The sequence below is a fragment of the Gadus morhua genome, chromosome 16 (assembly GCF_902167405.1).
Source record: "Gadus morhua chromosome 16, gadMor3.0, whole genome shotgun sequence".
Classification (NCBI taxonomy): domain Eukaryota; kingdom Metazoa; phylum Chordata; class Actinopteri; order Gadiformes; family Gadidae; genus Gadus; species Gadus morhua.
Window position 1 is genome coordinate 15,788,683 of NC_044063.1, and position 16,599 is coordinate 15,805,281.

At 47.0% G+C, this 16,599-nt stretch overlaps 1 protein-coding gene across 13 annotated transcripts in view; it reads left to right on the plus strand.

Moving 5' to 3' along the window:
• kirrel3b (kirre like nephrin family adhesion molecule 3b) overlaps nt 1–16,599 on the plus strand; it is a 152,110-nt gene that overhangs the window by 80,648 nt on the left and 54,863 nt on the right. For all 13 annotated transcript variants that reach the window (XM_030380685.1, XM_030380686.1, XM_030380687.1 and 10 more), the window contains exon 2: nt 15,906–16,055. In XM_030380685.1, coding sequence (XP_030236545.1) covers nt 15,906–16,055 — 150 coding nt within the window. The remainder of the gene's footprint in view (nt 1–15,905; nt 16,056–16,599) is intronic.

Below are 16,599 nucleotides of genomic sequence, written 5' to 3' on the forward strand. Positions count from 1 at the left end.
AGATAACCGGGAATGATCAACAGCTCTGCTCGGCGCTTTATCTTTCCGTCGTATCCCCCCAGACCGATGAACTAATGAAAATGTATCACTCGTATGGAGCTCTCTGTTAGGTAACTCTCCTAAAAACGGAAAACAGATGTAATCTATCTGCCCTCTGTCCCTGCAAAGAAAGCATTTACATGCAAACACATGTTGGTATACATCAACACATCTGCTCTTGTGGAACACTAGATCTGACAGTTGGTATATACGTGCCCCTTGGTTATATACTGTAGCACTCGCTGCAGGGTGTTGGTGGTTTTTGTGTGCTGCATCTGCGTGTGTGTTTGTGACATATGTGTATGTTTGTGTTTTGGTGTGTCTGTGTATGTATGTGTGTGTGTGTGTGTGTGTGTGTGTGTGTGTGTGTGTGTGTGTGTGTGTGTGTGTGTGTGTGTGTGTGTGTGTGTGTGTGTGTGTGTGTGTTGGGGGGGGGGGGTCATGACATAAAAAAATATTCTTGATCGGGAGTTGAGGGATGTATTCTGCATCTGCTAAGTCTAGGAGTTATTCATGGCAGCACTTGTTAATTCTTACATACTCATACTCAAACATGCATGTATTTAGCTGCTTCGGTGCGGCAAAGTAGGTGTAACAGACCATTAAAAAGAGACTTTAAAGGCTTGTTGTCTTTAGTGGGTCTTAATGTGGATGCTTTAATACTAAAGCCGCTCTCCTGGGCATGCTTCACCTTGTCTGCACCTGTCATCGCATGTCCCTTTGCGCTTGACACACTTAATTCACAGCCTGCAAGCGGTCACAATATTCCCTCGCAAGACGCTCTTATGGTGGCTATCTTGCTGGGGCGGCAAGAATATGATGGTGCACGCGAGCTGCAGCCCACCGGTCCAGCTTACGTCTACTTGATGCTATGCCATGCGTAAATATTTATACCACTCTATAAACCAATATACTTTATCTAAAAACAGTGGCTTAAGAAAATTAAATGGTTTGATGGCCTTTGGCCACAATGTACGGACATATGATGTACATATCTTGAATATAAATTTATAAACGCTTTTTTTATCAAAAGATTTTTTTAAGAAGACAAGCCTGCACGCTGATCCCGATAGACCCGCGTGAGATAAGTGGGTGAAATGGTGGATTAGAGGTTTTCTGGGCTGATGGTTCCAGGCGAAGCTCCTTGTGATATAATGAGCTGGTCTCCAGGGAATCCCTGCCCTCTACAGGGAACAGGTTCTTATTTTTAAAGAATTCCTAAAGATCTAGAATATCAGTATCTAAAAAAGCTTTTTAAGATTGTATTCACATCGGTCCATATGGCGATCGACGCACAGGGATCCATTGAGCATAACGCACTGAGTCCAACCGACTCCACTCCCCCAGACCCGTGTGGTTGGCTAAGAATCGAGCATTGACCGAGGGGAATGATGATCGCCCCTGACAAGTTTCTATGTCTGTGCCGTCTCTGTGATCCATCCCCCAAATCAAGAGTAAAGAGACAAGAGCGCTTTGAAAATAGAAGTGCAGTGCAGATGTGGAGAAAATAAGTATTTTTGTGTGTGTGTGTGTGTGTGTGTGTGTGTGTGTGTGTGTGTGTGTGTGTGTGTGTGTGTGTGTGTGTGTGTGTGTGTGTGTGTGTGTGTGTGTGTGTGTGTGTGTCTGTGACTCAGTGAGTGATCGAGTGAGATAAAGCCTGAGGTAAGATAGATTCCTGGAGTCGAATGGAATGCTCGTTAGGTGTGTGTATGTGTGTGTAGGAGCAGTGTTTTGTGAGGGTATGGGTTGTAATGACTAAATTATGGGTGTGTGTGTGTGTGTGTGTGTGTGTGTGTGTGTGTGTGTGTGTGTGTGTGTGTGTGTGTGTGTGTGTGTGTGTGTGTGTGTGTGTGTGTGAATTATGTGTGTCTGTGTTTTAATGTGTGTGTGGTGTGTGTGTGTGTGGGGGATCGTGACATTAAAAACATTCCTCGATAGGGAGTTGTGGGAGGTATTCTGCATGTGCTTATTCTAAGAGTTAATCATGGTAGCACTTGTTAATTCTCACCTACTCATACCTAAAAATAAGCACATGCTCACAGAGTCACACACCCCACAGATGTTCTCATGCTAGTGATCTCCCACAAAGAGGAGGGGATGGCGGCAGTGGCATTTGGCTTGTTACTCACCTAAAGGGGCCGTGCTCTCGCCAAACGCAGTCATTCAAATTGACTGGAACAAAGTTAAAGCCTGCTGAAACAACCCTCCGTCCTGCTGGCCATTGAATAATAAATCATGTTTAAAACATTCGAAACCCGGTTCCCCTGACAGTGGTGTGAAGGGGAAGGCAAACGTAGGCAGGCTCCGGGAGAAGTGTCATGCGGAGACTTTCCTGTGAAGATTAGCATCGCTAAAGGTCATGTTGTCAGGACAGGTCGGCTATTCTAATCCCCCCTTGACCTGACCTTTTACATACAGCAACATTATCTCCATTAACGGCTACATGGTCTGCACGGCATTTGAGCGCATGCATGATTATGTGTGAGTGTGTATGTGTGTGTGCGTATATGTGTGTGTGAGATCAAGTGCCTAAGGGAGTGTTTGCAGTGTGTGTGTGTGTCTGTGTGTGTTTGTGTGTGTGTGTGTGGGTGTGTGTGTGTGTGTTTGCAGTTGTGTGTGTGTGTGTGTGTGTGTGTGTGTGTGTGTGTGTGTGTGTGTGTGTGTGTTTGTGTGTGGTGCTGTTTCAGCCCACTTGCAGCTGTGAGAGCTGGCGTCATGCCCGGCAGTGTTACAATAGCTCACAACAACCCAACCAATAGCAGCGGAGGGGGGTTCCAGTCTCTAGCTCGGAGAGCGGCAGGGTTGCAGTGCAGTTCACCGGCCAGGCAAAGAGCCACCGTAAGAGAGGCCGCTTCGAGTAGACGGGGAGAACAGCTCAGTAGCCAACGGATGCTTCTCACAAAGGGTCACTAATTAGTTCACACTCAATGTTGACACTGCTTAAACTGTTTCAAGACGAGCCTCCACACTGACCCCCGATAGACTCATGAGATAAGTGGGTGAAATGGTGGGGGAGAGGTTTTCTCGGCTCATGGTTCCAAGTGAAGCTCCTTGTGATATAATGAGGAGAAGCCGGTCTCCAGAGGCCCTGCCTGCTACATGGAACAGGTTTTTTCTATTTTTTAGCTCTCCATGACTGTCTTCCTTGCAGCCCATTTTTCGCCGCTCTAACATTCTAAAATTCCCAATGAGCTCTCATTAATGCACCAAACCATGAGCCGGATCTACCCCAGGTCAAAAAACAGGACTTGGCGTTTTTGCCATGGTGCCCTCCCTCCCTTCCTCCCCCTTTCCATCCCTCCCTCCCTCTCCATCCCTCTCCCCTTTCTCGCTCTCTCCCTCCCCTTTTCCCTGGAGAGAGAGAGAGAGAGAGAATGAGAGTGAGAGTGTGAGTATCCGGTGTAGCTATTGATTCCACCAGTCGCACAGCATCGTAATGAGCCTTGCCAAAAAATAAAATAAAAAGGGGGATTTCACAAATTGAACCCCCAAAAAATAGTAGAGTTGGTGTAGCAGTAGGGTGCTGCCGAGGGTGGTTGTGGTGGAGGTGGTGATGAAACCGTTTCAAAGCTCGCAGACTATCGAGTGCTGAATTATGGCCCTAGGCAACGCTTAGGGCAATGAAAAGTTCAAGAGGCGGGGAACTGAGGCAGGGGGGTATGGGGGATAGTGGGGGGTGGTGGGGGTGGGGGGAGCGGTCTCGAACAAGACTTACTCGCGTCTGCACAATCTGACTTGCCAGGATGTGGAGTTTGGATGGGTCCTTCGGGGAGGCTGCGAGCACACTGGGAGTGTAACCTGAGATGAGAGGTACCTGAGCCCCGGAATCAGGATCCCTCCAGTGATCTGCCCGAGTCAATACCTGGCGTGCTCCTTGGATCATTGATACCCTTTAACAATGGCCGCCGTCTATGAATGCAGCTAAAGGTCTGCTCTGCCCCTTGAGCAGTGATAGGCACAGGACAAGGTGGGCTTTGGCGCGTTCTGGGAAGAGACAAGGAGTGTGTCCCTATAGAGAAGTGCTGTAAATGAAACAGTGCCTCAGGAACTGAAAATATATTATCCATTGTTAGCTGGAGAAACTTAGAAGTTTGTTTTTACCTATCTTGGTATGGTTGAAGGTCAAATGTCATGTTTTGGGGGCTTGCCTCAGAGTATCTGAAAAATTGGCCCTGTGGTGAGGCTTAGTTTTCTCTTGTTTCTCTTGTTTTTGTTAGCCGAAAAAAGTTTCTTAAAAATCTAGCCTGCCATTACCCTCTAATTTCTATTGCTGCCCTAAGCCCCCTAAATGCTATAATAGAATCAAACACATCTGTGCACTTTTATGACATCTGCTAATATAGTGTAAAGGACATAAAATAAGACATTCTTTGCCAGCCCTATCTTTTTTATCATCTGTTTTTACTCCAATTTGAATTCCAATCTATTTATTCGGTGGCAGATGTGATTTTATGTCCCCACCGTAACTGCAAAGTGCTACTTTGAAATGCAAATGAAATTTTGATTGAGAGATTTTTCTGAGAATGGTATTGTGTACAAGGAGGCATTAAAGGAAATTAGTCCAATGGGAAAGGGTTTTGTGGTACCGTGCGGTGGTTGAAAAGGTGACGACTGCTACCTATCTGTTGTTATCTCTCCGTCTGCCTCTCTGTATATCCTCCATCTATGTCTCTTAGTCTCAATGTCAGCCAGTCTGTCTGTGCATCCATCCATCTATCCGATGTTACGTTCTTTTTTGACTGTTTCAGGGTGTATTTTAAAGGAAGTCTGTGGCGGAGCAAATGAAATTACTGCAGTGAGTACCGGTTTAGTGGCTTATATGCACTTAAAAGTGGAATGTATACTTGAGGCGCAAATGGCTTTCCCCCGGTGAAGTATGGCAGTGGCTCCTCCACCGCGAAATGATCTCTCCATTCCCGTCTCTACAGTCTCCTCTTAGTGGAGGTGTGGTTTAATGTGTTTTTCAACTTAGGTCTCTTATCAGACGTCTGCGGACTCCTGCACACCTCGATATACGAAAAAAAAGAAAACTCGTTTTACTCCCCTAGTCCTGTATCAACACTTTATCCTGTCTGACAGCGAGCTAGCCCTAGTCGTCTTCCTCGCATTTCCACACACACAGATACAGACACAGACACACAGACACAGACACACACACAACCACACAGACGCACGCTCAAAGTGGTGCAATAATGCACTAATGTCGTCATCACCTCTGCTCAGTCACCTTATCACACAGTGCTCTGTGTACCAGCGCTCGGGCAAGTGCTCTGTGATAGGACTTCCGCCCGCACAGGCCAGGTGGTCACGGTGACAATGGGCCACCACACTACACCTTCTCTTGTCTGCGTCAGGCAGAGCGCTTTGTTCCCTGGTTCTTTTTCCATCAGGAGTGGGTCACTACGTCATCCCTGGGTCTGCTCTTAAACTTGGCCAAATCTATGAAGCAATCTCATGGACTGCACACGCCGTGTTCAAGCAGCGAGCGGGGGACTCGCTAAGTTGTCATGGTATGCGTCAGACTCCTACAGCGTCCCCGGCGATAAACCCCACGAAATAAACGGTGACCAACCGCATTTGCCCAGCGCATAAATGTCTGCGTTTAGCAAGCCGGCGGCCCCGGCGATTCAACCGTTCCTCCAGATCAATGCTAAGTGGTGGATTCATCAGCGGGCCCCCACCCCAACATCCTCCGACGCTCAGGAGAAGACAGAGACAAAGACAGAGGGGCAGCGGTGGAGGGGGGCCTGATTGGGACAAATATGTCTCCCTTTGGTGTCAGCTCTGATCCAGTGGGCCGCAGAGGGGCCGGGGAGAAAGACAAATGTTTTGATTAGAGGTCCCTCTCAATGTCACGGTGGCGAGCGCCGGAGAATGAGACCCCATCTCCAAGGATAGGCGTGGAGAGTCGAAGACAACCAGAGGGGAAATGGATGTTTCCGCCGTCTCGAGGGCAAGGATTGAGATTGCTATTATGATCGGAAGAAGCTCAGTCAATGTGCACTGTGCCACTTTCGCTTTCACGTTCATGAGCCTTCTTTTGTTTTTATTTGACAATGCTTTTGGTTTCTGTCTGTTTCTGTCTGCAGTGCTAATACAATCACAAATAGTTGGGATGACAGTTTCAATAGTGCAGATCCTATCCATCTGTCTATCTATCTATCTAACTATAGATACATAATATTCTATAGCATATATTATAGAATATATATATATATATATATATATTTATATATATATATATATATATATATATATATATATATTTATTATATAAATACTAAATAGCAAGTAAGAAAAAGCCTTTCCATGGCTTGCTTGTCGTCATGGGAATAGAAACATGGAGAAGGAATTTTCAATTAACCTGCACACTGAATCTGCTCATGCCTTTGCAATAGCTGCACTACATTCTTTCGCAAAAATAACCAAAATTCCACATACTGTCGCCCAGCTTTACTTTAAATAGAGCAAAAGAACACGGGAGCATAAGAATCCTTGAAGTATTTGTTGTTCGGAGACATAAACAGTAAAATAACTCAACTCTGAACCCAACAACAGAGCTTTGCATGCAAAATCCTTTGTCTGGGACTAAAACAGCGGATCACACATTTACAGTGCAACGTTTACTGTGCGCTTGTCGCACTCTTGTGTATCAGACTTCTTTGCTTTTCTTTCTTCTTGTTTCTCCGTTTATTTTTCTTGCACAGATGAAAAGTGGTTTCACGTTTCACTCGCAAGCTGGTTCACTTGTTGAACATAAATTTGTGTTAAACACGTCCAGCACCGTTACCTGACGGACACGGACACATGCCCTTAGGCTTTCCTTTCAAGGTCTTTTGCTGTTGCGGCCCGTCTCGATTTCATCTTCCTCCGTAAAACGGTTCTGTGACTTCAAAGTCAAGGTTCACTTTTATCTTGTCAGCCCTACAAAATATGAATAATAGCCGTAGAATGTCTCTCTTTGCCTGTGTCATATTAGTAGGAATGAAAAAATGGGATTCGGCCCAAAAATGTGTTACGCGCCCGTTGCAATATAACCCCCCCCCCCCTCCCGCACCGTGTCCACTAAATCAGATACCTCAGCCGGTCTGAAGCGCTCCTCATGACATAATGGATGTGATCCATCGCAATGAAAGCTTGTGAGCCAAGCATCCCTCTTTCCCCCTCCCTCACTACATATCCCTCCCCTTCCCTCGAAGCCCCAGGTCGCTTGACATCCGTGTGCTGTGTAAACACTTCAAATTGCCACGGGCGTGCGGCCCAGCGATGGAAAAGGAAAGTCTCGAAGCGGGAACATCCCCATTGGGAACAAATGCCTTTATGACGGCGTATTGATGAGCCATGGACAGGTCGAGGCGCTGAGAGTCGACAAAGGGAGGATGTGATGAATCAGACGAGAAACAGAAGGGGCCCTTTCCTTTTCAATCAGTCCTCATCCAAACAGCTATACTCTCTCTCTCTCTCTCTCTCTCTCTCTCTCTCTCTCTCTCTCTCTCTCTCTCTCTCTCTCTCTCTCTCGTTCATTTGCATCTCTTTTATGTTCTTGTCTTCTCATTATTCAAGACTATAAGCTAAGAAAGTGTCCCGCTGTACAAAGTCTGTGTCCGTCTGTTTGTCCGTCTCTCTCTCTTTCTCTCTGCTCACTTTCTCTCTCCATCTAAACTATTTATTTTGCATCAGAGCTGGCACTAACTATCTGTATTTTAGGGTATTGGTCTCATTTGTTGCTAACTAAATAATTACATCCTTACCCTGTGAACCAGCGCAGTTAGTTAGTTTCTGTTTCACAGCAAGCATTATTCTCTTCACAGGAGGCTCTTGGAAATAAAACCATTATGTTAGTAGTTATACTTCTTATTTAACGGAAAATTGTGTTGTATACGGCGAATGTGGTAACCTAGCAACTGTAAGTTCTTGGCACTTGTTCTATGAACATCTTTACTGTACCGACAGCGATATATTATATTTTTTCACGTTATTTTGACAAATGTACTTTAAATGATAAAGGCAACTGCTAAATGCCCTAAATCTAAATCTAAATCCCAAAAAAAAGAGCAGTGCCTCCATTCGTCTCTGTCATTACGGACAATTTTGCGATCCAAGACGTGTATTTGATTTTAATATAAATACAGTTCTTTCAAAATAAATATCCCCTGGCCCCCGTAAGACGCACCCTAATGCACTGCATTTCTCTGGATCCGCTGGAGAGGATACGACATTTGACTTGAATCTGATCCGTCCTTGACGCCTCAATATCCCCAAAACGCCGCTCCTTCTTCTTGTTGAAGGGCCACAGTGGCCCCACGCCCACGGGGACCTTCTTACCGTCGTCATTTTGCAATTTTTAAACGTCATGGTGAGGGACGATGTGTGTGGATAGTGGCTGGGTAACTGTCATACTTCACTACCGTCTGGAGCGATGGCCGCGTGAACAAACACGTCTCCTCCGTCATGCTTCTTCTTAGTATTTTTATTTATTTTCCCGCAGACAAATGACAAACAGCGCGGCGATGTGCCTGTGTGTCTCATGCCATTTGTGTTCACCGTGTCTCTCGGCAATTTGTCTGCGACCTTTCATTCGGACCAAAAACTTTGACAGCAACGTATCCATCATCCAAAAGATTATTTAAGTATCGTAGCATTATGATATGATTCTGCGATTATAAGTTGTGATTCAGCAGCTCAAAATAAGGATTTTGATCATTCTAAGCATAATGGAAGTAGTCACAATAAAGTTTTTATTACTTAAAATATGTATTAAGTGTTATTTATTAGGAGGATCTTATCCACAGTACAATTATTTTGATTAAGACTTTGACATCCCATTATTGGCTTGATTAGTTTTGTGGAAAGCCTTCAAACTAGTGTGTATGTGTGTTTGTGTGTGTGTGTGCGTGTGCGTTTGTGTTTATTGGAATCACTTGTCCTAACCATGTAGGTAATATATAAAAGCAGGCATTATCAAACCAGCTCATGATTTCCAACGGGTTTAGACTGCTGAACATCAAGAAAGTGACCCTCTAATTGCCCCATTAAAATCCTATAAGCAGTAAATTAAAGTGAAATTAAAGTAAATTAATAAGAGTTTGGCTGACTGATGTGGGGACCCATAATATCCTGATATGAAATAATTACCTTTTTATTCTGAATACATTAGAGTGTAATGAGCATTTGATCTAGGAGTGACCTTTAATATATTATGACTGGCAATCAGTCCGTTCTTTATGCTCAGAGCAAACTAACTCGACCCAGCACCATCATAATTGGTGCCATGGCACTCACACGTAACCCCACTCCTACTTGTTATGTGTTGTCTTATCAAAACGCTGGTGCTCACACACAGGTGCTGACAGACATAGCTAGCTAGATGAAAAGGTTATTTCACTCCTCAACCTTTTTGTTGTTTTATGGTTCTTTGTTGAATGGCTCGTGATTCTCCCTACGGTGATCAAACTTAAACAAGCAAGGACAACATTGTACACAGTGTGGATAGCACCTGGTTAACCTTTTGAACTGCAAGAGTTTTAATTCTGGTTATAACAAGAATCAGGTGCTCCCTGTCTTTGCTGTAACCAAGGATACCTGCTGAAGAGTGGGGATGAATAAAAGATGAACTATAAAATATAAGGTTAGTTTGGGAGTGAGTCAAGGGAAACACAAATCCAGTGCCTTCACAGGTCTAAAAAAAAGTGAATCTCAAAAAATCACTTAATCCATCAATTATGTCACTGGCCATTTTGGGCTTTTTTGGACGACCTTGAAACAAAATGGCATAATCCCAAGAATCCATCCCCAAACGAAATGGGACAACTATAATATTTAATTAAGATGTCCCCAGTTGTACCCGCCCAGGATTGAGTGTTTCCTTGCTTAATGATTTCCGTGCCGTTATTATCAGAGAGGAAGTTCATTTGTTCCTGTGGTAAACTGTCCGTAGCTCCCCAGCCTTTACCCATTTCACACTTAGCTACCAGCCTGCTCGGAGACCTGGTGGTGAGCTTAGCTGATTAAACCGCAGATGATCTCGATGAGAGTGCGCTCACAGGTGGGATTTGAGATTTAAATGTGGAGACCATAAGCAAGGATGATGTGAGGCCCCGAGATTGATCTGCTAATCGGTGGGAGCGTGAAGTGGGGGCGATGGACTTGCGGAGGAGATGACTCATTTATCTACAGTCCAGCTGATGGACACGGCGGCGGTGGTGCTGGTGTGAGCTTTCTTTAGGTTCGACCTCTAGCTTGGATTAGTGGAAACCACTGAATTCCTATTATATTGTCAAATATCTCCCCCTGCCTTTGCTAAGTACCAAAATATTATTCTTTTAGAATAAATGGCCCTGTACTAAACGCTGTACTTGGATAATTGGATAATGCGATTTTTTTTTTTCTAAAAGAGCTTTCATGGTAAATGTCAATATGAAACAAGCGTGCTGGCGTCTTGACAAGAAGAAAATAAAATGTGTTTGCGGTAATTATAGTGGCAAACATAATGGGGGAATTAAATAAAGCAGGAATATGGAAAAAAAAAGAAGGAAGAAAAACTGAATATTGGTAGTAATTAAAGAGGGCCCATTAGCGGGAAGGGCTGGTGCCGGGGCTCTGTTTCAAGGGGAAGTCACCACAGGAGGACACGGTCAGCGGTGCTGTTTAGCATGCTCTCCCCCTGGCAGCTCCCAGAGTAGCGGCCCCGGCTGCAGCAGGAAGCAATGTGATCTTGGCCTCCGCTGACAGAGCGTCCCCTTCCAAACCGTCCGACCGTCCGCCCATCCGTCCGTCCGCCCGGCCAGCCTCTTTTTCTCCGTCGGATAGGAGCGTTCCCGGGACCAGTGAGGGTAATAGTTTCTGATAATGATTGTGGGTTAAGCCCGGCTGCTGGGGGAAGGGAAGGGGGGAGGAGGGGGGAGGAGGGGGCGGCTGCACAGACGGCGTGCTGATTAGGCGTGTGAAGTGGGCTCGGTGTGTCCGTAACGGTAATTTCCAGGCTTGATTGGCAACGGAACAGAGGGATGGGGGGGGGCAGTTAGAGGCGGCGGTGGTGGTAGTGGTTGGGGGGGGGGGGGGGGGGGGGGGGGGGGTGAGGGGAGGGGGGGGTAGCAGTGGAGTGTGTGTTGAAGCAGCAGGCCGGCATCCAATGGTAAACGAATGGTCTGAAGTGACGTGCCAACATCACTTCAGAGGGAAACTGCCGGTCCACTTGAAGACAGAGAGGTTGAACTTCATGTTCTGAGGTGAAACAATCAAACCGTTGTTGAGGTCCCCATTCTCACACGCACGCACGCACGCACGCACGCACGCACGCACGCACGCACGCACGCACGCACGCACGCACGCACGCACGCACGCACGCACGGACGCACACACACACACACACACACACACACACACACACACACACACACACACACACACACACACACACACACACGTGGACTCTATTGATCCAGAGCCAATCAAAAAGTACATCAATATTTTTGTTACCTTTTTTTGTTGCTGGGATCATGGCGACAGCTTTTTCAGAGGTGTATGGCTGATGACTTGATCAATAAAGACTGTGTACATGTTGCTGGTTCATGTTGTATACACGTTCCAACCTATTCCCATAGATTCTACTCATTAGTTATTAGTTAGTGAATGTGGGCCGGCATGCCACCTTTGTACATCTGCACGCCAATGTTAAAAGCGAACGCCTGTTGATTTTAAATTGTATTAGTTTTGATTGATGTTTCCATCTACCTTGAACACTTAGTTTCCCTTCATGTTGGAGCTCTGTGCACACAAGGTTGCTTGGCGTACAGCTACACTGTTTACGCCGGTCTCCTGAACTCATATTGCTAAACACATGCGCATGTTATATGAAAGGACAACCGCCAGGAATTAGATTTACACGTTTTGTTAATGCAAACACATTTGCCCAGTCTGACCCTTCATATCAGCACCCATTTATCTCTTGCCGCATTTGCATGTCCAGACGCGCCAGGCCCATTCCAGAACCTCTTTGCATGCCTAATAACGCATTATTAACACGTAACTCTAGCTCCACACACACCTGAGCCCTGATATTCCTCCTCCTCCCCCTCAACTCCCCCTCCCTCTTCAAATACTTCTCCCCCCATCACCTGCCCCTCCCTCTCTCCATCCTCTTCCCTGTCTTCCACCCCCTGCCTTCTCCTCCTCCTCCTTCTCCTCCCCATCCTTTTCCCCCCCTCCTCCTCCCCCTCATTCCCCCTCCCCCTCCTGCCCCTTATCTCCCCTCCTCCTCCTTCTCCTCCCCCTCACCTCCCCCTCCTCCTCCCTCTCCTCCCCCTCACCTTCCCATCATCTCCCCCTCCTTCTCCTTACCCTCACCTCCCCCTCATTCTCCCCTCCGCCACCTCCTCCTCCTCCTCCCCATCATCTCCCCTCCCCCTCCCCCTCCTCCTCCTTCTCCTCCCCATCCTCTCCCCTCCCCCTCCTCCCACTCCTCCTCCCCCTCATCTCCCCTCCTCCTCCTTCTCCAGCCCCTCCGTCCCCTTCCCCTCACCTCCCTCTCCTTCTCATCCGCCTCACATCCCACTCCTCATCTAACCCCTCCTCCTCCTCCTCCTCCTCCTCCTCCTCCTCCTCCTCCTCCTCCTCCTCCGTCTGCGTCCCTGAAACAAAAGCAGCGTGCGTTGAGCTCTGAGCACTGAGCTCTTGAGGCGTTATGCATAGAGAGAGGTCTGAGGAGGTGGAATAACAGTGAAGGGAAAAAAGGGACTCCAACATGCCCTGTAGGTTCCTATCATAGCATGAGTGTGAAGAGATGAGGCAGACAGGGCCATTCAATAAATAATGGATTTAAATGGAAGAAAGGAGGGAAGGAGGGAGACAGGGGTGGTTGTCAACTCACCTTGGCACTATAACCTTGATTTGAGTTGCATCGATGCCCTGAATCCAAAAATCCAGCAGCCCAAACCACATCACAGGAAATGAGAAGGAAAAATAAAATCAACAATTGAATTTGTAAAGTGGACGAGGCACTGCCTTACACTCGTCCGTACTCCCACCAACCTCTCGGGTCGTTCAAACAGGGAATGCCGTGCAGTGTTTGGCACACTTTCTTATCGAGACACACTCACACACAAACCTCGCTTTGACGTTACTCTATGAAGACGGCATGAAATGTTTTCCAAGCAGGTTTTCTGATATGCAGAGCAAAATGCTAACTGTGTTTCCAGGCACACTTAGAGAGAGAGGCACATCAGGCCTGGTGGGGGCTCCTTCAAAACAGCCATTTATACAACTTAAAGCTACAGATTATGTGAGGCCGCTATCTCATATGTCTGCTTTGTTTTATTCAATTTCAAATGAACGGGAATGGGGAGAGAATCGCATTCTGGTAGAGGGAGGGGGGAGGAGGGTGTGGTCTGCCTTTGCTGTGGAGGGGGATATCTGCCGACTTGAAAGGTGCCAAGAGAGAGACGTATATCCGCTGACATTAAATCCATTACAGTGGGAGCTAGAGGCTGGACCAGGCGCGAGAAAAATACAAATCTGAACATGGCTGGAATGCGAGGGACCGCTGAATTGACCCGGCAGTATGTTTCTTCCGCGACGATGACATGTGCTGCCAAGAAACTCTCTCTGTGAGTGGCTGTCTCCGGCCATCGCAGGCTGGCCTCCAGGCTGCCTTGTGCCCCTGCACACAGCCCCAGACCAGGCCTCCCATGTGGGGGGGTGAACAGGCTCCTGGGAAGGGCTGACATGGGCTGAAGGCCGGTGGATATGGAGAGTGGACATTGGCTAGCTGGGACACTGCTTGGCCTCTGAGCCTCATGCCCCTCTTAATGCATTGTTTTGACATGTTTGCACCCACACACACACACACACACACACACACACACACGCGCACCACACACACACGCGCCACACACACACATACACACACGCACACACACACACACACACACACACACACACACACACACACACACACACACACACATACATGCATGCAAACACTCATAGACACATGCATGCATATACAGACTAACATATAGATACGTACATGCACCCATATGCACACAGGCTTGTAAACAAGACACACAGTTGCTTTTACGCGCATACATAACTTCACAGAGACACGCACACTCACACACACACAAACAAACACACTCTTTCCCTTGATAATTTATTAAACTGACAAAACCAAAATGGAGCCGTGTTCTGTCAAGCTGTCATGTTTTCTGAAGATGAAGAGTTCAATATATTCTGACTTTATGTTCTCATTTATTTCCCTGATGTTTCCTTACTAATGGCAGTACATCAAGTGAAGCAGGGCATGGACATGGGTGTTTTAATGTGCATGTGCCAGTGTTGCTGCACAAACATGAACGTGGCATCAATCAGAAATAGAAGGGTCCGAGGCTGGGGAATGATTTATATATGAATGCTAATGAAAAATTGCAACTAAATTAATGTGATTGTGTTTGCGAAATAATTTTCTCTGATGGGACATGATGTTATACAACAAAGCTACTCAATTTCCTGGTCTATAATAGGATAAGTCATTGCCCTTGAGGCAAACAAAACATATTGTAGAGAATCTAATAAATGGGTAACTCTAATACATGGGTAAATCTAATACACAAGGTTTGACGATTCTGCAATTATACCTTTTATTGCAAAATGTCCTTTCCTTTCCTTTTTTTTGGATTGTTCCCTTCTGGGCCTACGACTGGGTGCCTCTCTAAAAAGTGTTTTTGTCTGAGACAGCTCCCGACTTCATAAGTGCCTGACGTGGGAGACAGTTGAAGAGTAGCGTGTCGTTTTAAGCAACTTATTATCACCCGCTTTCAAAGAGACTCAACTTGAAAGTAAGCAAATGAGAGTGAAAAGGGAACAGAATCAAAGTCAAGTCTGGTTCAGTGAAGTGAGAGAAAAGTGCCACTTGTTAACCTGCTTTCTCTTCGATGTTTGTGCGTGTGTGTGTGTGTGTGTGTGTGTGTGTGTGTGTGTGTGTGTGTGTGTGTGTGTGTGTGTGTGTGTGTGTGTGTGTGTCGTGTGCATGTGCGTGTGCGTGTGTGTGTGTCTGTGTCAGTGAGGATCTGCCGCTTGGTGTTACAATCCCCCTCCAATGCACAGCATCTGCTGCTGCCAGTTCATCCATACACCTTCCCTTCACTTCCATCCGCCCTTTAAAAAGCCTGCCGCCCCCACCTACCTGCCCTCACCATCACCATCACATCCCACCAGTCAGCTGTGAACCCTCTTCCTCATAATGGAGTTCTCCGCGCACCTCTTTTCCGCTTGGATTTGCCATGTGTCCCAGGAGTGCGGCTAAGGTTAATAATGGCCGCGTGGCGGTGGGATAGAGCTAAGCAGACACGGGTGTGAGGCTGACGTAAAAGCGTGGCATGCCAGACGGTGTTGTCAGATATGACCCCGTTAATATCTGCTCCGAACGGGGCGCAGGTAAACCGTCGTCTAAAGTGTCCTATGCTAAGGAAACCCAGAGACCCAGATGGTGCCTTGTGGCTGATGACTAACTGTCTTTAAAACCCCCACCTCCTCCACACACACCTCCCCCACACACACCTCCCCCACACACACACCACCGGACGTTGCATTAGCACCTCTGATGCAACCTCTTAGCTTCATGTCGTGGCCCAGACCGGAGCGGGGTGGGGGTGTGGGGAGTGGGGGACAGCGGAGTGCTAAGGGGGAGAGGTGACTGAGCAAGTGGAAATGGGCTTCTGGTGTTTTCGGGGTATTGTTTGTGTGTCTGATTGATGCGTGTTCAAGGTGTGCGCTGAGTCGCTCTGTGTGCATTCATAAAATATTTCAATAAACAAATGCATGTTAAATGGGTGAGTCTGACCCCCTCCGTGTTCTCCCTCTGCTTTCAGGGTCAGAGGCCATGTTTTCCCAGCAGCCCCAGGACCTGGTGGTGGTGGCGGGCCAGCCAGTGACCCTTCCCTGCTCTATCCCTGGTTACAACGGCGTTGTCCTCTGGATCAAGGACGGCCTCGCCCTGGGCGTGGGCCGGGACCTTTCCGGTAGGAAGTCCTTTGCAGCGTCTTTTAACACTCATATCCGCTTGTCATCTGTGTCGTTTATTTTTCCTCTTTCCCTCCCACAACTTGTTCTCTTTTAATGACTAACCAGACATCTACTCCTGTAAGGGAGATAAAGTTCCACCCCGACGTGACTTTCTGTCACAGGCGAGTGCCTCCCGACTGTCAGAGCCCAGACACTTTGGCGAAGAGTGTCACTCGGCGGGCATACTGTAATATTAACAATCATAATAATCCCCATGCATCAGGTTGCACGAAATGTTGCACATTTAATGAGTTGCGGAGCACAGAACATATCAAATTCATATTGCAGGGGAGGATGATGAAACGATGTGTGAATAGAGCTGAAATGAGGCATCCCAGGCTTGCAGCGCACCGGTCTCTCATTTGACGCCGCGGCTAAAACTAATGATATAATAATGTGTGTTGGACGAGAGAAGCAGAGAAATCCAGGTTCAATGTGGAATCAATAGTGCCATCTGTCCCCCACCAGTGCTTTAAGCTGGCGAACGGCTTTTTGAAGAGA